At 33.5% G+C, this 23,950-nt stretch overlaps 1 protein-coding gene across 18 annotated transcripts in view; it reads left to right on the top strand.

Annotated features, from left to right (window-relative positions):
- Window positions 1-23,950, top strand: part of MEF2C (myocyte enhancer factor 2C) — a 162,005-nt gene that overhangs the window by 50,356 nt on the left and 87,699 nt on the right. For 10 of the 18 annotated variants that reach the window (XM_090276463.1, XM_090276461.1, XM_090276476.1 and 7 more), the window contains one exon: window positions 20,667-20,862. In XM_090276463.1, the coding sequence (XP_090132589.1) occupies window positions 20,809-20,862 (54 nt within the window). In that variant the 5' untranslated portion in view covers window positions 20,667-20,808. Of the gene's footprint in view, window positions 1-6,073; window positions 6,098-18,679; window positions 18,854-20,666; window positions 20,863-23,950 lie in introns of those variants that run through there. The other 8 variants (XM_090276464.1, XM_090276462.1, XM_090276460.1 and 5 more) reach the window with 5 other exon arrangements.

Genomic DNA, 23,950 nt, shown 5'->3' with positions numbered 1-23,950 from the left:
ACATTAGTGCACCCCATTTATCAGTGGACGTGAGGATGAATTCATGACATTTTTTCAATATGCTTACCCAAGTTGCAAATCATTAGATAACAGCATGGAGTGAGAAGTTACACTGCTTAAGTTTTCAAAATGTATCTCAGTTTATCTACCTTAATATGATAAAATAATTACAACAAAAATTAAATAATATATGTAAAGCACTTAGCATATTGCCTATTGTTATTGCTATGTGAAAAGATGTGTAAATGAGTAAAAATGTGAATTTTTATCTTAAGGAAGTAATTTTCATCCACAGAAGGTTTTCCAGTATTCTACCAAGTAAAAGAGAAGACATAACTAGAAAATCATACCCATTAAATCAAATTCAGGAAGTAGGTCTGTTATTTTCTCCTAAACTGTTTTCAACCACTATAGCTTTGGACCTTCAAATACAGATTGTTATTAGGTTTTTAAATCACACAGATTCTCTCCCCTATATCCTTCTGCTACTTGCCTTTGGGAATTTTTTTTTAATAGCAAATTATTCTGTATCATCTTGGAAAAGTTTTAATAATAAGATTATAAGTTTCAGCTACTATATTACATATGAATTTTAGTTACCAATTATAATTGATAGAAGTTTGAAGAATGGAATTTATCTGCGCTCAGTGCATTGCCAGTTTTTACTCATGTACTTTATAAAATACAATATATTTGAATCTGATTTTTGTAATATAGATAATAGTTGTTTGTATTCAACTTCCAGTTTGAGAAACTCCCTTGTGATCCAAGTCATTACCAAAAACTGTGTAACTATAAATGAGATAAAATAGAATTAGTGGTTTTATGTGAAAGCAATTGATTGGTGTCAGATCTAGTCTCCTAATTATGCATCTAATCACCCTATCAAAATTCTACCTAAAGGTCCTGGAATTACTCTCTCTTTTTTTTTATTGCCATTATTTTATAGATGAGTTACTAAATGAAAAAAGGAAAAGTGGTAACAGAGGAAATTGTCATGAAGAATCGTCACTGTACTCAGCTCTTTTTATCTTTTTTTATATATAGTTTTAAAATATTGTTCGTGTCAGCTGATATGTTAGCAGTGGAGCACTTCTTCACGTCTTCTTTCTTTCCCAATCATTTTGGTAATATTTTGATGAATTAATGTATATAAGGGAAAATAAATCAACACCAAGTTCTAATATCAAATGGAGAATTGAAATTGCTAATTCCACAGATACTTTCAATATATTGCTAATCTCAAAACCAAGACTAAATTGGTATTCTATGACTAAAGTGGTAAATTTTTAATAGAGGTATCTCTTACAAGCAAGTCTTATTATAACATACTAGAATATCATTTATTCTTTGAGTCTGTGATTTATTCTATTTAAATATGAGCCCTGTAAAGGAGATGTGTTAATCTGTTTTTACTCTAAGTACATAAATATGTCTGCTATACTCTAGTCAGTAGATATATATTCAGAAGCCAATATGCCTAAACTCTCACATTTCTTCTGTAAATGATGAATAATATTGATAGATGAAAATTACAAATCTGCAATAGAGCTTAACTCTTGAATGCTAAATCATTCTGTTACTAACTCTGTGTTCCAATGACATTTTCTAGATTTAAAAAAAGTGTTATTTCTACATTTAAAAAATATTTTGTGCTTTTACAGCAATGTAAGCAAATGTGCACTTGAAAGAAAATTCACAATGCAGCCACAACTAATTTTTGTTAGATTCGAAGTGCCATTTTAAAAAATGGTTCAATTTTCAGAAAATAATATTTAAAACCTCTTTCCTGCCAGACTTTACATTCCACACGTTTGGTACAATTAAAATAGAAGAGTGGTGGAATGGAACTCTTCCATCTATATTTTGGAAAAACATATTCACTCACCTCAATTTGTCAGTGTGCATTAAGAGGTAGGTCATTATGCAGTAGAGAAAGAAGAAGAAGGCAGCTCTAACTCGTGTGACTGACATATACTGAACATGGCCATTAATACAACTTGGCAGTGACCTTGGCAGCATTACTGGTAATCTCCTTGCAGGGATAAACTATTTGAATGATATTTCTACCATGTTAAGTTCCCTTTAGAACTTTACCACTTAATTTTCTTTCATCTTAACAAAAATATTTTTTACATCTTCCCTTAATGGTTTTGTTTCCCCTTTGCTCTCTCAAATGACAGTTCACTCCAACACATTGTTGCTATCATTTTTCTGTCATTTTGGGAGACTTATATATTTGGTAGCACTTTCATAAACGGTTGAAGTCGATTTTATTTTATTGTAGGCATAAATCCGTGGTCAGATTTCATTATACTGCTTATAATGAAAGTTCTAAAAAGCAGAAGGCGTATAGAGTGAAGATGTAGATTGAAAACACGACATTGAAGGAAATTTTTTATTATGTTTTGTAAACCTGCAGTTCCATAATTATTATTACCATTTGGGATTTATTTGGGTAATTTGAGATAAAACATGGGTTTTTATCACAACTTCTTAGATTTTGCAGCAAAAGATTCAAATGCATCATTGTTTATTTCAGCTGAGTTTCATTGCTATATCAGCTGAGTTTGTCACACAACAAAGGAACCGAGGTGCATAGAAAATTCAGGTAAATGAATAGAAAAGATCGTTACAAATGGTAAAGTTGTAATCGTATAAAAACATTCTACTGCCATTGTAATCTCATATTTAGTAATATATGTACTGAAACGCCTATAAGACATTTCACATAATGGAGTTTGGGCTTGGTAAAAAGCCTCTAAGCGGGTCATAACTTCTTAGAGTTGCTTTTGCATCATATTACAATACAGGAAATGAACAATGACTATAAAGGAAGAGCATTTTTCCCATAATATGGATCCATTTTAAAAAACTATTTCTTCCTGAACTGTTCTGGAGTTTTTTGCAATTTGAACCAGCTGTTAACAACAGCATTTATAGGAGTCGTTGACACTGGAGATATGACAATTCCAGTTCATTGCTCATTATTTGTAATGTACATTTTAAACTTTTACAAGCAGTCCAAACTGGTTAATTTCTGGAATTAAAGAAGATTCACTGTTAACTGGTTATTAACATTTTTGCAAATCACATGTATGTATGTATATGCAGAGTATTAGCTGCTTTCAGTAAATGGATCATTATAAGTGCACAAAGTGAATTATTTTCATATATAGAACCCTTAAGAATCATTTGAGAAGAAGGACATAGAAATTTATTAGGTTAGACATGTTCAGTAAATTAGAGCATACTGCATTTTTCATCAATTCACCTGTAAATTTCTTTTAGCAACATCTATTTTTAATTCATTGTCAAGCTGATCTATATAATAAGAATTCCTTAATATATTTATAATTCTAAGGTATACAACAAATAGCAAAATTAGAGGTGCCTTATCCTTAACTATAAATTATAGGTAAATGATTGATGTAGCCTATAACACTACTTAAAATCTTAACCATGGCAAAAAAGATTTATCCTTGAAATAACTGTAAATAGAAGTACATTAAGAGATAAAATTTAAATCAGAGAAGAAAGTTATGTAGTATTTTTGGTGCATTATATTTAAGCTATAAATAGCAACATATTTTAAGCCAATCTTCAGAGGATAAAGTGGAGAACCCAAACAACATAAAACACCCTTTTCTAGGGACAAATCAAACTTTTAGGTTTATTTTTACATAAAAGCTCAGACCATGGATGTATTGAATTTGATATATTTCACTGTCAGTTGATTTAGCACTTTGACATAAATTTTAAAACTAGATGATGAAGATGAAAATATTTCCTCAAACTATTGTAAGGCCTCCTAATAGCAGAGGAATGAGAGTTTGAATTACGAAGTCAAGTTCCCTTATCTCCAAACCTAGTTTTGCTACTTATTTGCAGTGTAAAGTTGAGCAAGTCTCATATTTTTTCTGTGCCTTGATTTTTTTTCTGGACAGAAATATAATATAAAGTGTGATCACGATTGCACAAATTTATCCAGCTATAAGATCCAACTGAAATAACAGAAATAATATTTCTGGGATATGATCTTTTAATGTTACCACTAGCACTAGCATTTTTTGAATAAAAACTGGAAGGTGACTATCAGTGGTTACATTTTTAAAGGGAAATGAAGGATGATCCAGGGAACCATATTCTCTTATGTGCACAACTAAATATACACAAGGAAAATCACAATGATTTGTTGTACATTAATATATTTGTTATACATCCTGAAAAACCCTGGGTGTAAGTGTAAACCAGCACAGCATCATAAAAACTGGTCCTACGAGAATATTTAAATCTTTAATGTAGAGTGTGAAGGAGAAGAAACTATAATCTCAGCTTTTCAGATTTTATTCTGTAAGATGTCCTCATCCTTGAATTGGGAAAATATTCTCTAAGCCACACAGATTTGAATGGTAGCTGAAAGGATAGTGAAATGAATAATTTATTCATTGAATTTTAAAATGCCAACGAGTCTTGTGTAAAGAGAGTGTGCAAAGTCTGGCCCTTGAAAGATAGGATCAGGGCTCAGCATAACCTTGGTAAACTGGAGAAGGGGTCAGAAATCATGAAGCCAAGGACAAACAAATGTTTTAAACACAAAACATAGAACGATTGGCTAGAAGCAAATATGACAAGGAAAAACATTCAAAATTGAAATAAATGAGAAGGTAAACATTTTTTTTAACTTATGCCATGTGTGATAATTAAAAACATACATTTGATAGGAATAGACAAAGGAGGCTTTTTAAAGTATCATGTATAATTTAGGACTCCACAGCTAACAGCAGATATGACTTGAAAAGAAGAGCCACAAAGATGGGGAAAAATAGAAAGTAAAGCAAGTAAAAGATAACGAAACTAGGTATAATTCAATACACCATTTTCAAGTGTATGGAATGAGGCCATCCTCACCAAATGTTGTTCTCTGTAGAAAGGCTAGAATAAGAGCCCTGGACATAAAAGTATTCTGTGAGGGATTAGCTATAAGTAAGAATTTCCTGAGTGCAGTTACTGAGGAAGGTTATGTTGCTCCTTTTCCGGAAGGCCTTAAAAATAGGAGAGGCGGAATCTTTGTGAAATAATTTGAGCATGGTATTATCTGAAGGAGGGAAAAATGGTATGACTTTGCATGGCCCCTGACAGTATTCATATCGGGTATTTCTACTCTTACCTTGGCTAAATGGAAATATAGATACGTATTAAACAAACAAACAAACAAAAAAAAAACACTTTTGTTTTATTCTATCATGGAAAAATTTAGATAAATTTTAAAATATATCCCATAAAGATCCAAGTTTAGGCAAGTGAAATTTCTAAGTTCATTCTGAAATTCTCCATAATCAGTTCAGGGAGACATTTATTAAATATTCATCTTAACCAATTATTTTCAAAAGTTCTTCATAGTGACTGTGCTAAAGCCATTGTTTCCCAGTTCATAAAATATAAAAAATGAACATTTTAATATAATTTTGAATTTTAGAATCTCAGGAATGTGGCTAAATAATGACTATGTGTATTAACTCAGTATTAGTTGACATTAATGTCCATTTTTTTAGCATCTAAAACTAATGTCACCCCCTGCCCTTCTCAGAACATTTTAATTACCAGATCCACCAACAGGCATAACTGGCACTGATATAAAAATGACTCCAGAGGTTTCTTTGCTGTGAAAGGCAGTATTTGTCAACAAGTGCTTTTTTTACTGAATTAGAAATTTTAGAGCTTTCCTGTTTGCCAAAAACTCTCTTACAGTGTATGAGCTATAGAAGCAGCCATTTTGAGCTTTCACTGCACAGCGAACAGCCCAGCATCTCAGACTGAACTCAGACTTGGATATAGTGTGTCATTGTTGATTATGGAATTTTTGAGTGTCTCTGACCCACTGTGTACTCATCAACTGATATAATAACATATATAAATACATGTGAATATATATGTGCCTATATCTGTACCAAAGTGTTCTGCTTATGGACTTAGGAGAAAAGTCTGATAAATGCTTAAAATATACAAACTTCCTCACACTCTATAGGTTCTGCTAGAGTGAGGCTGTACCATACATTGTGAAAAAAACTGATGTGGACATCTAAAATACACCAAAGTATGTGATTTTTCTTCAATAATTATATTACCAATTATGTCAATTGTTTTTACATAATTAGTGCATCTTATTAGGTGTGTGTCTTATAAAGCTGATAGCCAAAAAATTACTTTTAAAATAATATATTTAAAGAACTTGAATTGTACAATCATACCCAGAGGTCTCAAACATAGAGAATTCTAAAGAAGGAGGTAAATGAATAAAATTCTAAAGCGGAAGCTCTACTACATATAGAAAAATATTGTACTAGACTATCATCTGAGGAGATGAAGGAGAAAGAAAGGAGAGAGCATACAGAGAAGGAGGAACAAGAGGGAGGAACAGAAAGGGATGGGGAGATGATGACGGGGTAATACCAGGGTTGCCGAGGTCTGGTTAGAAACCTACCCAAGGTATGGATGGCAACTGCCTCAAGCCTGCAGACGAGATAGCTGTAATTATCTATGTAATTCTCAATTTTATTGAAAACAAAATTGACTCTCCTGACCCTTCCTCAGGAAGTCACCTGTTTTGATGGTTTTTTTCCCAGGAGTCATAATGAATATGTGCTGATTCATACATTCCTTATGAGAAACCACATTCATTTGTAGAAATCTGGAGGGCAGGCCACTGGTGCTGATCAGTCAGTAAACTCTGATATTCTAGTGGCTCCTATCCTACTCAAGTTTCATAGTGTTCCCTTACTAGCACAGTGAAGTAAACTCCTTTTTGCCACCAAGAATAAGAGAATATTAGATGAATTAAAGAATACTGTCTTTAAAAGTACTTCTTAGATTCCACTACATCCCTCTAAATGTCACATTCTCTGCGTAGAATTTTAACTTTTAAGTCCTCTTTTCAATATTACCTTGCAGCATGAAGGAAGTAGCAGAGTATATGGTTCAAGTACGAGTCTGAGACTGGACTTAAAATAGAGATTTAAATTATAGCTCTTAATATGAGCTGTGTGACCCTGGTCAAGTAACTTAACCTCGCTGTCCTCTTTTTCTTTTCTGTAAAATGGAAGTGACAATAATGCCTTCCTCATAGGCTGTTATAAGGATTAGAATTAATATATGTAAAGCTTTTATTACAACAGTATTTTACAGTTTCTAGCTATTATTTATTAAAATTCTAAATATGAGTAGTGGCCCAAAGTTCAAAATGTGACCTTGGTCTCAATTGTTTATATTGCTTGAAGATGAAGTAAAATACACAAACACACACACACACACACACAAAAGAACATGGAAAAAGCAATGATATTTTTCTAGGCTTTTAAACATCTTTGTCAGCTTGTTGTTTTTCTGGGACTATATCCTTTGGAGAAGCATTCTGACCTCATTTTGTCTTATACCTTTATGGAATTTATATCATTTAAGAACTTGAAAGGGCCCTTTAGAAACTGAACCCAGCTCCCTTTATGTCTGAGGAAAGTGAGACTCAAAGGAGTTGACTGGCTCAAAGACAAGCAGCTCATGGGCAGCAGAACCCAACCAAAACCTGATTCCGAACAGAGCTTTCTTTCCACTGTGCGGCACCAGTCGTTGGCGCCTTGGGCTTTGGAGACAAATTGTACTAAAACACTAAATGCTTTATTAATATTTTTACTTCAAAAGAGCAGCAATTTTCTGCACCTGATACCATGTTTGTGTTTCTTTGTAAAGCTAAAAAAAATACATTTTTGTTGTTTGATCAATTATTCAGCAATACTGTTATGTTTTCCTTGGGCCAGGTACTGAGCTTAAGTGTTGATTAGGGGCATTTCAACAGTGCCATGTATTCAGTAGTCAGTAGTAAGAGGGAAGAAGCTTTTTTCCTTTCTTTAAGGCTACCATTTCTCAGAGGATATTCCAGATAAATTTGAATATATTCCAGATTCTTAAAATTATAAAAATTTCTGTGGCAAAGAAACCCATTTTCCTACTTGTTTTTGTTTTTGTTTTGGGGGAGGGGAATAGTTTAACATCCTTAAGAACCAGTGATCTTTGGAATCCACTTTTGTATTTCTCAAAAGAGTCATGAGATTGCTTCCACTGACGGGTACTTTCTTGTGGATACTAGGTTTTAAAGAATCAGGGTTAAAAACTCTCTGTTTCAGTAATTTCTGATCCATAGTAGCACGGTCTTTTTTACAGGGCAAGTACAGCAGTACTTTCCATGTAGCATTATAGTATCTGCCAAGGATGACTTGGGCTAGCCTTGAAAATAGCCTGGGACAGAATGTGTAGACATGCTAAGATAAGGAGCCTTCCTCCAGGCCTTCAGTCTAGGAACCCACTCAGCTAGCACGCTTGCATTGCCCTGCCTGGATCGAATGGAGGCAACGTTCTGTTCATCTGAAAACACCTCTATTCCTAGCTCTTTGACAGTTTCACTTTCCATATCCCCTCTGTTCTAAACATGTGGAAAAACAGATAAAGAGAGGTGATGAAATGAAAAAAGTGGAGTGGGAAATACTACAAATAGAAGAAACTTATATTTCCATGTCTGATTTGTATGCAATTTATGCAATTTTGACTAGGTTTTGATGGAGAGAGAGCCCTCCGAAGGTCATTTTATAAGATAGGGAAGGAGGGAGGGAGTGTGCAATGTGAAATATCGTGTAGCATTGAGAATAAAACCAAACACTATGTTGGTTTTTATTAGAATAATTATCTGTACCGTGATTTGTCTCAGAAAGACAGTCTTGGTTAAAAAAAAAAAATTTCTAATTTATGATTCTTTTTCAGGGCATTTCATCAATCGCAAATGGAAGTAGATTAGTGTTAATTTAGGTTTTGTAAATTAAACAGCTTACTCTATTTTACACCTGAAAAATTATGTTCCCCAAATGGGAAATAAAAAGAAAATGATGGAATAAATGGTCAACTTTATACCACTCCCCCCAAAAATGACAGAGGAGGGAGAAATTGAAAATGGACACCCATTATTCCTTAACTAAAGTTATGTTGCATAGTAAGTTTTGACCCCCTCCCTTTATTTAAAATACTATAATTTTTCATTGGACATTTCCATTTTACAGCTTTTCAAATTAAAGAGTGTATTGTCCTGTACTCTAATTTTCTACATAAATATTCATAATTCTTAAATTTTCTATTCTCTTAAAAATGCTTTAATTTAAAAAATACTAGATGATTCAATTGTCTATTCATTCTAAGTTGAAAATTAATCTGTTTAGCTTGAGGCTATATAGCTTATTCTCATTAGATAAGTATGTCCAAAGATATGTGTGTATTTCCCGTACAGTGAGACACTGGGATTTTCAAATATTGTGGAGATCTTAATCAAACTGTGCTGATTGCTTGGGAGTTGGGCCCTATGAGAGGGGAAATAAATCAACCTAACTCAGTTACATTAGTAATATTGTAAAATTGTTTATTTCTAAGAGATAAAAAGTACAATTTAAAAAATATTTTTCTGTATTTTACATTTTCAGAAAATTTGTATTGTATTTATCAGATTATTCATGCTTCTATTTATATTCAGCATTGCAAAATGAACTTATTTCAACTAGTGGGAACTGCTTAATGAAATAATCCACATACTCAGGGCAGACACACCTTTGGATTCAGTTAATACCAATTTATAAATGTTTTTCATTATTATATTCTCATTATATGCTATCCTCAGTGCCTTAAAGTATTTATAATTTTTATAAAATTATATAATACTGAAGTAAAGAAAACGAGTTTACACAGTGAATTTTCACAAATGTATGTGGCTCAGTTTTCTTGTTTGAGCTTCACCACCTCATCATAGAACATATGTTTTACTATTCCCATTCTATAGATGAGGAAACTGAGGTTTAGGATATTATTAATTAGCCAGATTTGTACCACCAGTGACTGAGTGCTGGAGTATTCATTCTCCCGATATTGCCTGGTTTCATCTGTGGTTTAGATCCCTCCTTGTATGTCATCTCAAATAACCTTCCCTGACAGCACTACCCACCTCTGCCCTCACCTGTTCAGTCACCTCCTAGCCTGTTCTACTGTGGTATTTGCTTTATAGCACTTCTCTAAAGTCATCATATTAATGTGCTTGTTTATTGCCTCTTTAAAACATGTTTCATGAAGACCAGGACCTTTGTTTTGTTCACAGTCGTGTCTCTGGCACCTACTATCATGTTTGACACTTTTATGTCTTTGGGACTGATGACGAAACTTTTTCATTTAATATTAAGCATCATGATTTTAGTTCATGGTCTCCAGTGAAGTCAATTTAGCCAGGATTTGTTTGCTGAAGTTTAGTTTTCAACCTGTGATACTGCAGATATACCAAATACATGCAGTTACATGCAATTCATCAGTTCCAAAGCTGTGGCAGGTAGCCTGCAGGATCTGCACTGCATACATGCACCTTAATCTCATTTCTGACATTTAACTCTCACCCTTCCTGACCACCAACCCTGACAAAAGTTCTGAAGTATTAAAACCATATGTTACACAGCCCTAGCGTGTTTTACAGTGACCAGAGCAGCTGTGTAGAGTCCTCTTGTCCCAGAGTTATACACAGATAAAGGGAGGATATAGTTTTGAGAGGAATGCTCTAACTACAAAGTGCATCCTGAAGGCCATTTAGCTCACAATGAAGGTCTGTGTTTTAAAATAGCACTCTAACAAAGTAACTACAGAGTTTTGGCAAGGGCTTCAACTATTTATAGAACTAAGTAAGGCATAGTAAATAGTGCCACAGTACCCAGTTCTCCTTTGCCATAACCCCAAACTTATGAGGAGCACTGTAATTATATTTTTCTACTTAAAAAAAAAAAAAAAAGTCATAGTAGCCATTATCAGTTTAACCATACGGAAGCTCAGACTGAGATTTCTTTTTCAAATGCATAGTTTTGATTTCCAACAGCTGCACTGGGTCTTTAATCATATATTATCTTTATGAAGCCTTTTTCTAACATATGTTAATTGGCTGTTTTCTGTGACAAATTATGAGCTCTTACTTTGATGAGGTTCAATTGCAATCATGTTGGAGTCGAGTGTGTAGAGTTTCCACCCCTGCTGGTTCCTCAAACCACTACAAACATCCGCACGTCACTGCAGTGCTGAGTAATGGCAGGATTTGGGCTGGCTGATTTCACTACAGATTTTTTTTTTCCACAGGATATTTTCAGCTTCTTTGTACTAAATCTGTTGCAGGGTTTGCCCTTTTTAGCAGAAGCATGCTCTAAAATTAACATCAAATCTTATTGGAGATTACTATAATACAGTGAGAAATATTTCATAATACAACACCCCAGCATCTGTTTTGCTTTACTAGAATTTTAGTGCATTTATTATACATTTTTAAAAGTCAGTGGTGAGGTTGGTATATATTTTCTAAATCATCAGCCTTTTTAAATAAATGTCTTGAATTTCCCTCTTTTGAGAAGAACAAATACTTATTGAGATGAGTGAGTGTGTATTTATCTCTCATGAAGAAAACACACATACTGTTTTATCTGGGTGTTGCCTAACATCAGCATGTTAAAGATTTCATTGTATTTCTTCTTTGCAGTTAACATCTGTTGGTCAAGTGATAAGAAGAATTACATGTTTCATCAAGGTTAATGTCCCATAAGATGCATAGCATCCATTCAAGTTCTCTATCTGAATGTCAGTCTTTAATGTATGATTAGGATGAGCAGATATGTTCTAATCCATCTGCTATAAGAACTGTGATAGATAGCCTGCATCAGATACCAACAGATGATCAGTGATAGCTATAATTAGAATAGATATAAAAATACAGTGCATTTGTTTCAATTCACAGGAAAGTAGTCAGGGTAATTGATTAAGGCCTTCAGAAACTGTGTCAAACAGAAGTCACATTGGGATTGATTCAGCTGTTCCTACCTTGGCATCTAAGGTGAAGGACTCTGTAAACTGTAGTACTCCAGAGCTAAAGCTGGGGGTTCATATTTCCATACAGGTATCAGAGTTTAAAATAAGATGAGCCGGATGTGAACAAGAGAGCCACTCCTCCTCATGAGGCTGTTCTTAATCAGCCATTTCCCTGGAGTAGCACACAATCAATGAGCTCTAAATCCTGAGGCTACCTGTGCTCAGAGGAAGGCCTAGGAACATCATTACAGAACTTACAATTGAGCATATGTGAAAAAAATTAGAGCAGAAATTTAGGGTAAGAAAGGTTAACTTCAGAAGTCTCATTGTGGTACTGCTCTTTTAGAGGGTCATAAGGAGATCATTTCAAATGTTTCAAAAAAAAGGAATATTAAACTCAACTAAATGCTCAGTAAATACGTACTGTACATCAAATTAGAGTCATTACTGATTTATGTTAGCTAGAACTGTTTAAACATGTATATTATTTTGAAAGGATACATGTGGGTCAATTTCAGCGTGAGTAAATAAATAGAAAGTTTGGGGGGATTTTTTGTTTTTTGTTTTCCATGAGTAGAGTTATAGCTAGAGAGAACAGCTTCAGGAGTCCTGTGTGATACTTCAGTGGGACTGCAAAGCCACTCGATGCACTGTGTCTTGAGTTAGTATACACAAGAAAATTTAGTTCCACTTGATAAGATGCATACTTAATTGGCTTTAAGAAAACAAACCAAGGTAAAGAATGATGTGTAAATGAAACCGAGAACTTGGCACTTCACTGTATGGCAGCCCATGAGCCATGTGGCTTAATTGGGGCCAGTTGGGATCATTTAATGATTGCTGTCAGAAGATCAGATTTAATTCTCCTTATAAGAAGACCACAGTGGGATAGAGTTAAACAAATTGCCATCAGAGATTTCAGATGAACAAAGCCTTAATTAGGTTGATTAGGATGCTATAAAAGAGATGAAGAGAAATATAAAAATTGATGAATCACTGGGTTTCATGTTGAGCCACATATAATAACAATATCAAATATCTATATTTTGAGAGATAGCATTATGGCATTTTGTACATTATGTATAGTAGCATGGAAGATTTTTTATGTAAACTTTTTAAATTTCTAAAGTTTAACTAGAGACTAAAATAAATAACATTTAATGTAAATAGCAGATGATTTATCAAGTATATTCTCCATAATATATAACAAAAATATTGGCAGGACAACTGTATTTCTTCCCATTTTGAGATCATCTTTAAATGTTAAATGAATTGGGAAGGTAATATAAAAGGCAAGTTATTTTTAAGCATATAATTTTTAACCATTTAACATAATATTTGAATACAGAATGAAATAAAACCTTTACTTAGAATGTCTTTTTAACATACCACAAACTTAATAATGTGATTATTTATTGATGATAATACTCAGGACTACTCAGGTGTCTTAAAATGTACTCTTATTGTTTCATCTACAATTATGAAAAACTAAAATGTATTTTTCCATTTGCTGCAGTTTTGCAGGAAAGTGTTCTCTCCACACACACACACCAATGTATTTGTAAGGTTGAAAGCGGTGTCCACTACCTACAGACTTTTGAGGAAAAAAAATGTGGACAGTGTTTCTATTTTGATTATGAAAATGATATATTAAAGAAAGATTAAGAAAATAATAAAGTAAGATTTTTTTCTGACAGGATCAAGAGATGCCTGGGAACTCAGATTTTTGTCATAATAAGATGAAAATGCCTAATAGCAACATCGCCCACTTCAAGCCTCGCCTGCTTTGAAGGCTGACAGTTTCGTCTCGCTGATATTGGTGTTGCACAGTGCTTAACTTGTTTTGTTCAGTAACTGCAACAAAAAATTCAGCTGCATGTGCTTACTGAGGAGCTACAGCTGGGGAACAGAATACATTCCAGGATGCTAACCGCTAGCTCTTGCTTTGTGACAAGGACAGGGTAGAATTTACCTTTGTGGTAAGCCCTGTCACATCACTAAGTGGCTTTGGAAAGAAAACGTGGTGACTGCACTATTGTGAAAAATTGGGAAATCAAAGACATGATAAAACCCTGAATTAATTACTTAATATTATGTGGGAAGACTAAAAATCTGTGAGGTGGTTGAATAGCACAGGCTTTTGACATATTTAGACCATTTGGAGTTTATTTTGGAGTGAGGATTGGAGAACGCTGTTTAAGCTGCTGTGTGAAAAAAATATCCAAGACAAAATGTACCATGGAAAACCATGACAGGGAAGCTGTGCCTCCTTCATGTTTATTAAATTGTTTACAGTGCAATATAGTTGTTTAAAGGTATGTGCCTCCTAAATTCTAGAACCATGTAAATAAAATCATTTATGTCTGTGTTAATGGCAGGTTAGACCCACTTATTAAATTAATTGCAGGGGTTTTCAAAACGAGTTCCTTTTTAGCCTTATTATATTTCTGACATACATTTCATCTCCTTTTGTCCTTGGGGAAAGATATTAAAGTAGGACTAGAAGCATTAATGTAGAGTTTTCAGCAGCCGTGGTCATTGGGAAAATTGATATATTTCCCTAGTTATTTCTGCTTTTGCAGCCTGAAGCTCTTCCATGACTGATACTTAAGAGAAATTTCTTAATTTTTGTAACTCCATAAATTTTCTCTCATATGATTATTGTTAAGGGATAAATGAAGCACTACCTGTTAGAAGTTTTTCATCATAAGCTCTGTAAAGTGAGGTTTTCATGGTGTATGTAAAGATTCTGATTCACATGATAGCCTTCTGTATGATAGGGACTGAATTTATATTTCAACTTGGAAGCAGTCTTATAAATAGTAGGCTAGGTTCCCAGTACTACTGTGTAGCCAGCACTTCACCTATTGCTCCAGATTTAATGGCTGTAACCATGTGCAAATGAAGAAGTGCGTTCCCAACGTTTTTAGGGCAAGGAAACAGTTCCAAGAAAATCAGTCATCACTCAGTATTCACTCAGCATCTAAGTACCAAGCTAGACTCAAACACTGAACTTCCTGACTTCAAAATCCATTCAGCTTCCACTTCTTATTCCACATATGAGATGCTATATAAATAAGACAAAGGATTAATTATCAGGTTATCAGTTGTCAGTCTGCTTCTGTACAGACAAAAATATGAAAATGTTCTTTAGTAGCCATTAAAAATAGTGACTGCAGAAAATATTCATGTGAGATAAAAATCTTTAATCCTTTAATTAACTAACAGTATGCTGCTAATAGTATAATCCTACTGTATGCATACCTGGCCCACAGATTTTGAGGAAGACAGGCAGATGTGCAGTTTCAATTGTGACTAGAGCTACAAAGGAGGACATGGTGCTGTGAGTCTTTTTATGGGAATCTGATGTGATCGAGAGAGCATGGAGTGCTTCCTGAGGAAGGGAAGAAGTTATGGAAGCACAGAAGGGAAGGAAGAGTATCCCAGGCAGAGGGAATTGCATATGCAAAGGCCCTGTGGTAGGAAGGAGTTTGGCAGGTGGTGGAAAGAACATGGCAGGAAAGACTGTCAACATTATTTATTATTTGTATGCCTGATATTATGTTCCTGAAACTTGCAGATGACTCAAATTCATAAATTTCTATCTAAATTGGAATAGACAGAGAAAATAACTGTTGGGCATGATGGTATTTATCCAGCAGGAAAGAATGGCTCTTCTTTCATTACCCTTAAGAGGATGAGTCTTGGCTGTGTGTCTTTAAAATGAACTCAGCTTGCATTCATAGCTACGGTAATACGATATTCTGTATAATGCATGGTAAACTTTGTGAGATAGGGAGTAACTTTCAGATCAAGGAAATATTCCCCAACTTATAAGACATCATGTAGTCAAGTAACAATAAGAAGAATAATTATCATATCTTTTGAAGTTCAGAATACCTCTTAAGGAAAAAAAAAAGTTATACTTGTTCCTTTTAACAAAAATATAATTAGATGTCTCATATCTTTCAAACATATCATAATGTAGAAAGTTAAATATATCTAGGTGCACCATAATGAGAGACATTTTGCACTTAAAGTAATAATGGATCATTTAATTGTTTGAATCAATAATACCAGTCTTGCAAGCAACTGGACTTATGATCATTTTTACCCTTTACTAAGTATCCAGCTCATTTATTAACATTATAATTTCTTTTGTGATATAGTGTGTTTGGTATTCAGCCTTGAGTATTCACAAAACATTACATGAGTCAACGAATAAGTTATTTGCCAATATGTGTAAAAGAAAACCAGAATTCTTTCTTTGCAAATTGACATCGCATATTTTAATGTTCTATCATTTTTATAGGCTGTTTTTATTTAAGTGACGCATTGTGCTTATTATAGCAAAATACATGCTTTGCACTGATAAGTTTAGCAGGAGAGAATTAATTTCTTCCCACATCTTTTAATGTGGCATGGCAGTTTCACTCTAAGATCAAAACACATAACTGAAGGTTATGTTTAATTTCTAAATCAAAGTGTTGTGGGAAGATGATTGAAATCTGAAGATGACTCAGATCACTTGATACGTGGTTTTCTTCCTACAGAAACCTTATGGTAGACTGCCATTTCCATGTTAGAAAGAACCTAATAGTGAAGTGATTAAAATAAATTGTTTCACTATATACTGAAAGTTTATATTAGTTACCCTGGTTCTTAGTTGGGTTTTTAAAAAGAACCTTGTGGGCTTCAATATCATAGGAACATATCCCACCCACCCAGTATATGGCCTTTTATTAACTATGGGACAAAGAAGTAATCACTTTATTTTACCAACATTGATTTTTTGGACAATTTTTGTGTTTCTATTTTTACTAAAAATATAATGTATCCATTTGGCTCTTTGCCTATATAAAATTGTTCACTTGCCTCAAAGGGTAAATTAAGATTGTGTGGCTGCATTAACTGTTTCGATTTTTCTGAGGCATGATAAATGGTAATTGCAATATAGCTTCTTCACCAAAGTGAGCTTGTTGGTTTTCTGATTTTCGTTTCTTAAAGCAATCAGGCATAAATACTAACCTAGAGCTAACATGGATTTTTCTCAGGTGTTTTAAAAATAGAAATTAAAAATGTTGTCCCCATGTCTGGATTTTGCTCATTGTCCCTTATCTGAACCTCTCAAAGGCCTCTCTGTGTGGGGTGTGCAGGCCGGTACACTCAGACAGTTCTTCTCAGAGAAGGAAGTGAAGAGTTTTGGTTCCCATTTTACACTTCTGGAACAGTTTAGGGAAGGAAGCACCTTTACACCTTTTATTGTTCGTGGTTGCTGACATCATATCCTTCCCTGACCAGTCTGTGCGTGTTTCCTGCCATTCTGTCAAGACTCTTCTGTGTTACTGGGAGGGATTTGAAGGAGGGAGAGAGGGAGGGAGGATGGGAGCAAGAAAGAGGGAGGGAGGGAAGAGAAGGAAGGGAGAGATGAGGTGTATATCACTCAAGGGAACTCATTTATAAATGAGAGAGCCAGTGGAAGAAGGATCTTTAGCATCTGTTCACAAGAAATTCTTCTCTGCTTGGGTCTCATGCCACTTTGCCTTCATCTGTCTGCTTGTGCCAAACTCAAAGTGAACAGAAGCCTGCCATAATGAAGTTCCCCTTTTTAGTAAGCAGCCTGATTTTATTTTTCTTATACTTAGGTTGGCAAAAAGAAAAACAATGCAGAAGACTGGAACTCTGTCGAGTTCTATGGTAGAACATTTCTTTTACTTTCTTTTTTTTTTTTTAATTACCGATTGTTTCTATGGAACTCTGTCATTGTCCAAGAATGCTTCTTTCATGTGGAAAGTAGTAGCGGCCAGCCTGCTGGAATTATTTTAAGCTTATGGTTGATTGTACATAATGAAAGTTCTCAGCATAACTTGATATTCTACTACATGTAGTTTAGATATTATATTCATTTCTTCATATGCATATAAAACAATTTTACAGATTACCAAATTTATATAATCTTTTCCAGCCTCTCTAGGCTTTCTAAAAATTAATACTTGAAACCAGCCTTACAATATAATTTTTGCATAAAAATCAGGTTTGAAAAATAGTTATGCTAAGAAAACAACTACAGAACTATTGTTGACCTTCCTCACTCTTTGAATTTTTACTGACAGCCTTGAAATGTGGTGACTCATAATCAAATGTTCTAAGCCATATGTTCCATGACACATTTTACTTCAGGAAAGCAGTCGCATCATCACTACATATTATTCTGCATATATACTTAATAATATAAAATTTTGCATTGTAGAAATGTTCAAAAGGCAACAGTTGAAGAAATTTTTATTTTACAAAAAAAAAGTATTTTAATTTTGTTGAAATTTACACTTTTTCCTTTATACATTACCTTGCATATTTCAAAAAGGAAAATATATTCGGTGGCATTTTTATCAACAATTATATACATATTTGACATATACATAGTTAGTCTTCTCTAGCAAAATATTTTCCATCATGTTTTGAGAATTTAAAAAAAAAAAATCCTTGCTCTTCTCTTTTTAAAAAGTGTCCCGTTTCAATGTTGTGAAATGTGAGTGGTGATATAGAGGAACTCTTCTAAGTTTGGTTCATCAGGAACTCTCCCTGTCTTTCTGAGGAGGTTTTTCTCCAGGGCTGTTTCTCTACTTGTCTGGTTATGTGTGTTTTGAAATCAGGATCTGTAGAAGTTCTTGTCTGGCCTGCCTCGTCACCACACACTAATCTGTTCACCCTGACCTTCCACCTTAGAGTGAATAAGCACTTAGGCAGGCATAGTCCTGTAAACCGATAGTGCCACCGACCTCGCTAAATGAAAGAAAGGAAATTGTCCCATTTGCATTTGCTGTGGATTCATGGGTTGGATTTTCTGCTGGCTTTCCTGTGATAGAGGAAGTCTGTTTGTCTCTTTGGGGTCTTGCACATGCATAGGAAATGCCATTCTAACGTGCTGCTTGCTTCTAAGGTAAGGCTGTAGGAAACACAGGGAAGTTGACCAGTTGAGTGATATTTGAGACCATTTCAAAACGTAGATAAATACTGTGCCAACAGTTAATATATGATGCAATTGTGCTTTGTGAATTTTTCATATTTTAATATGATTTTATATGTCTTAGTATAGCTACTTTTTTTATGTGTGTTTGTCAAATGTATGTTATTTATATAACTCTTTAAAACTTTTGAACTACTTCCAGCATTTAAAATTCCTGCTGGAGTAATAAATAGTTTTTGATGAGCACTGTGAGGTCATGATATTACTCAATACATGTATTCTCAGAGGCAAGAGTGAGTTGCAGTTTAATAGAAAGGTTTGGGGCAAAAGATAATGGATGGTCTTAGTATTTAAGCAGCGCTTAATCCACCTAAACTAATTATATCATAATAGCTTCTGCAGTTGGATAATCACAGAAAACTTCAAATTGTTAAAAAAAAATTACTGAAGGTGATAAAGAATTTAGAAATTAAATTAAACAAATCAAAACAGAGCTGATGAGCAGACCAAGTATAACAGCTTTCCTGTTCCAATAACTTTGAATTGGAGCCAACTAATCTATTAAAGAGCCAGGACATTGGCTTAGCATCACATAACAAATGTGGGCATTTATCGGGTTGGTTGTGAGACACCAACTAAGATAAACAGGGAAATTCTGAGCAGTGTGTAAAGTAATTGCTTCTTTGACAGGAGATGGGATCAAATGATTGAAGCTCTTGCTTGCAAATGAAGAAGCCATTATGGAATACTCTCTTGTTAACTTCCACATTTCACGGCAATTCACTTTCATTACATTCAAATATTTTAAGATGTACTTTAAAACAAAGTAAAATATGTATCTTTAAAACTCTGGATTTTCTGGGTTTATCGTACATTATAGATGATCATTTCTTTAATATTAATTCATGACCTAAAGATATCCAGTATATAATAGCAAGCTTCTGTAATTTTGTATCTTACTCCCCAAAGAGATATGATGCCTTTTTAAAATATTTAAATTTAGAGGACTTATAGCTTATTATAAAAAAGTGTAGTTATAAATGGAATAATACTCTAATTTTTGCACCTGTCTTTTTTTATGAATGATTATATTTTTGGATTCTTGTATTGAAAATATAGCTTAAGGGCTTTTGAAAGGAAAAGAGATCTCACTGCTGATACCTGCTTGTTATGTAAGATTAAATATCCCATCATATTCTTTTTACAGCGTTCTCATAGTGGTGACTTTTTAAAAATAAGATTAAAAATTTTAGATTTAAGTTAGTTGACATTTACATCTATCTAATAGCACTTTGATAATAGTCCACCCTATTTGCATAACGAGGGACAACGTTATCACCTCTGCTGTCAAAACACAAGATTGTTTTCTCTTCAGAAATGAATTAGCTGCCCTACTTAGCATACACATGTACATAAAGGTTCATTAACTCTCTGATTTAGGTAATTTTTCATAACAGAAAGGTGAAAATATTCACCTAATTTTATTAACAATATTAAGAAACTCTTTGCAAAAGATATATTTCAACTGTCAGGTTTTAAAACATAGTTTTCATCATTTAAATTACTTGTTAAATTACTTATGAGATTATGTTAATTATAAAAACAAGGCGATCCTACTTGATGTGCTCCTGCATGTGATATACCATGTACTTTTAACAAACACTTATTTTCAGTCATTTGACTGGCTTACTGCCTTGTAGTTTTATTTTTTCAAAATTGGAATATGATAGTTCTTTTGGTGCTGACTTGCTGTTAAAAGGGTATTGAAATTTTCTTTTTTGTTCAGTAGGAACGAATGCAGGAATTTGGGAACTGAGCAGTGCAAGTGCTGAAGAAGGAGATTTGTTTGGAGGAAGCAGGAAAGAGAGAGAAAAGGAAGGAAAAAATACATAATTTCAGGGACGAGAGAGAGAAGAAAAACGGGGACTATGGGGAGAAAAAAGATTCAGATTACGAGGATTATGGATGAACGTAACAGACAGGTGAGTGGGGTAAACTTTTTTCTGTCATTCCTTACATGTTCTATTTATTACATTTTCCCCAAACATGTTAAGGGTTCTGAGAACATTTTGAATTAACCAAGGCCAGTTTAAATGCTAACAGTCTCTCATATGTAAAAGGGGGAAAAAATTACCTTATCTTGTAAAAATGTAGTTTACACATTCATGATTAGTTAGTTTTTACTTCAACCTGAGTTGTAAGTGGGAGCTGTACTTGTAATATAAATAGCTTAGTAATTAAGAGTTAATAAGCATAACATCGCTACATTGCATGCATCATCAAAGATATTCTTATATTCATGGGCATAAAGCTTTTGTGGTTATCCATTTAAAAGGTTTATATTATAGGCTAAATATCCTGAATAAAAATAGCTTTTATTCTATTCACAGGCTTTGAAATACATCCAAATTATTTAACATGTCCTGACAACAACAAAGAAAACACCCACATAAAATATTAGTAACTTAAAACATGTAGGCAAGAAGTATTAGTTAATTTATACTACTTTCTTTAAACTCTGACTTTTATAAACATAGAGGCAGATGATGTAATTTTTCTAGAGCTCCAGTATTATATCTGTGATACAATTAATCTATTCTAAAGATGTTATACATCCAAATGCTCTATTCAACAAATGCTTGTGTATCATGAATATCTGTGATTTCTTCACATTTATGGAGAGTGGATTTAGCTGGGCAGTGTAAGGAGAGGTGTGACTAGTTTGTATTCTGATGTTAAATATCAAATAATGGTTCCTGGGAGAAATTACAGTACTACCAGATCACAACCATTGCATATAGATAATGGAACATAAAAATAGACATTCCTTGACCTTGGAAGAGAAGATTCTTTTGCCTGTTCCCCATTTACATTAGGGAAAGCTAAGGGGACAGCTTTGGAGATTCCCATAACACTCTAATTTCCCTCAAATAAAGACACTATCTCTTTTGTGCCTTTCTGTCTTCTTGGACCTGTGAAACAGAACTGATTCATGATTTCAAATGTTGTGTTGTTACATGTGTAAATTATAATGAATAGAAGTTGTTATTTTTGTTATTTATTCTGTCAAAGCCAGTATGCTAATTAAAAGGTAAAGAAACTTTTTAAATTTTTGTGTTTACAATTCATTAAATTGTCATATTCAAGGGACATATGACTTGAACTATTTTTGGCTGGAAATTGAGTTAAAGGATGAATAATGCTAAGATTTATAATGTATTTCTTCAGTGTTTGCATACATATTATTTATTGCTATGGGTCAAGTCAAAAAGCAATAGTTTTTTTCAATATAAAATCACAGCTTTTTTCATTGGTTTACATATTGAAATTAAAATTAAAACTGAAATACTGAACATCATGTATCATTGACTATTTAGACCTAGTTATTTGGACTAGAATCTATTTTAGGTACAGTCAAAAATTATATGAATTAGCACCTATACTTCATTAATAATACGAAGTAATTTTTAAGTTCATGAAATTCATTGTATCTTCCTTTTGCTTACAAAGAGGGAAGAAAATTTCTGCAGGTGGAATTCATGAGCTTTCATTATGCTTTAAAAAGGAGCATAAAATTTGCACAGGAAAACAAGAATTTAACACCCTACTTTTGAGCTAATAATTGAACATCTTTTCTTAATTTAAATATAGTTGTGTCTACAATTGCTTTGATTTTTCTCCCATGTTAGAAGTCATAATAACTTTAGAAGAAAAATTATTTAAGTTCATCTTAGTTTATCTTTTTTTTTAATCCTGAAGATAATTTTCTCAATTTTATTGCATAGAATGTACAATCTATTTAGTCTTTTTCTTTTCTTTTCTTTACTCTTTTTTTTTTTTTTTTTTTTTTAGTTTTTAGGTGCAGCGGGTCCTTTAATTCAATACTCAAATAGAATTAGTAAATATGAAAATAGCCATGTTTTAGCATATACTTCAGTGGTTATTTTAGATGGCCACTGACAACTTTCAACAGCCATCTTACTTATAAATGTTCATCATGCGCATCTCTCACCTACTACAAGGGTGGCCATAGGAACCCTTTGGAGAGAGCCTAAAAGAGATAGGTCACTTATAATAATTCACAACAAATCTGCCATAGAATACCATACGAAATATGGAGGCACGCTTAAACTGAGCTGCCTTTAAACTATGTGTTCACAGGTTGAAAAGAAAAAAGTAACTGCTTTGCCCTTGTTGAAGCTTCCCCCACAGTACACTCCTTAATGGAACCTCACACAATGGTTCACAGTCATCTTTTCTTAAAAGTAGTAAAAGCCTGCTCTGCCATTGCAGGTGTTTATTTGGCAATACAGAGAACAGGGTGTGTTTTTACAAAATAAGAAATTCTGGCGTAAAGTGTGAAATGAAATATTGCAGAGCTGATGTGATAAGTTGTATATCATTAAGAAATAAAACTGTTGTAAAACAGAGTGGCTAACTGTTTAAATTGAATTTTGCCCTTATTTTATCTTTCATAATGGAAATAGGGAACAGCTAAAATCCAGAAACTCCAATTGTATACATGGAATAGTTTAGGGGAGAAAAAATATTAACAGCTCTTAAAATTTTCCAGAGTTTCTGAGTTTATGAAAACTACTTATTTCTCAAATTCTAACCCAAACAAGATGGATTTCTTAAGCGAGTATGTAAAAATAAATAAAATCCTGGCTTCTCCATTTATCTCACAAAAATCTTCAGATAACTGAGTAGAAGAAGCTCTAAGTTCCAAGAACTACATACATGTTATCCCATTTAATCTTTATGAATCCCGTTAATAGCTGAAAAAATCATTTATTTATTAAATCAACAAATACTATTAGATTGCAATATGCCTAGCATTAAGTATTCAGTGGTGCACAAGAAGAATCTCATCCGTCTTATCAACTGCTGCATAAGTCAGCAAACTTTTTTCGGTAAAGGGCCAGAGAGCAAATATTTTAGATCGTGTAAACCATAAGTGTCTGTCTCAACTAGTTGTGAATGCAGCCATGGACAAGGTGCAGGTGAATGAATATGCCTGTGGGCCACAGTTTGATATATAACAGAAGTTTCGTTCCTAAGTTCTCTGAA

Source organism: Furipterus horrens, unplaced genomic scaffold (assembly GCF_987537825.1).
Source record: "Furipterus horrens unplaced genomic scaffold, mFurHor1.1.pri manual_scaffold_5, whole genome shotgun sequence".
Taxonomy (NCBI): domain Eukaryota; kingdom Metazoa; phylum Chordata; class Mammalia; order Chiroptera; family Furipteridae; genus Furipterus; species Furipterus horrens.
Note: the sequence above shows the minus strand (reverse complement) of the source record. Positions and strands in the feature narration are given on the sequence as shown.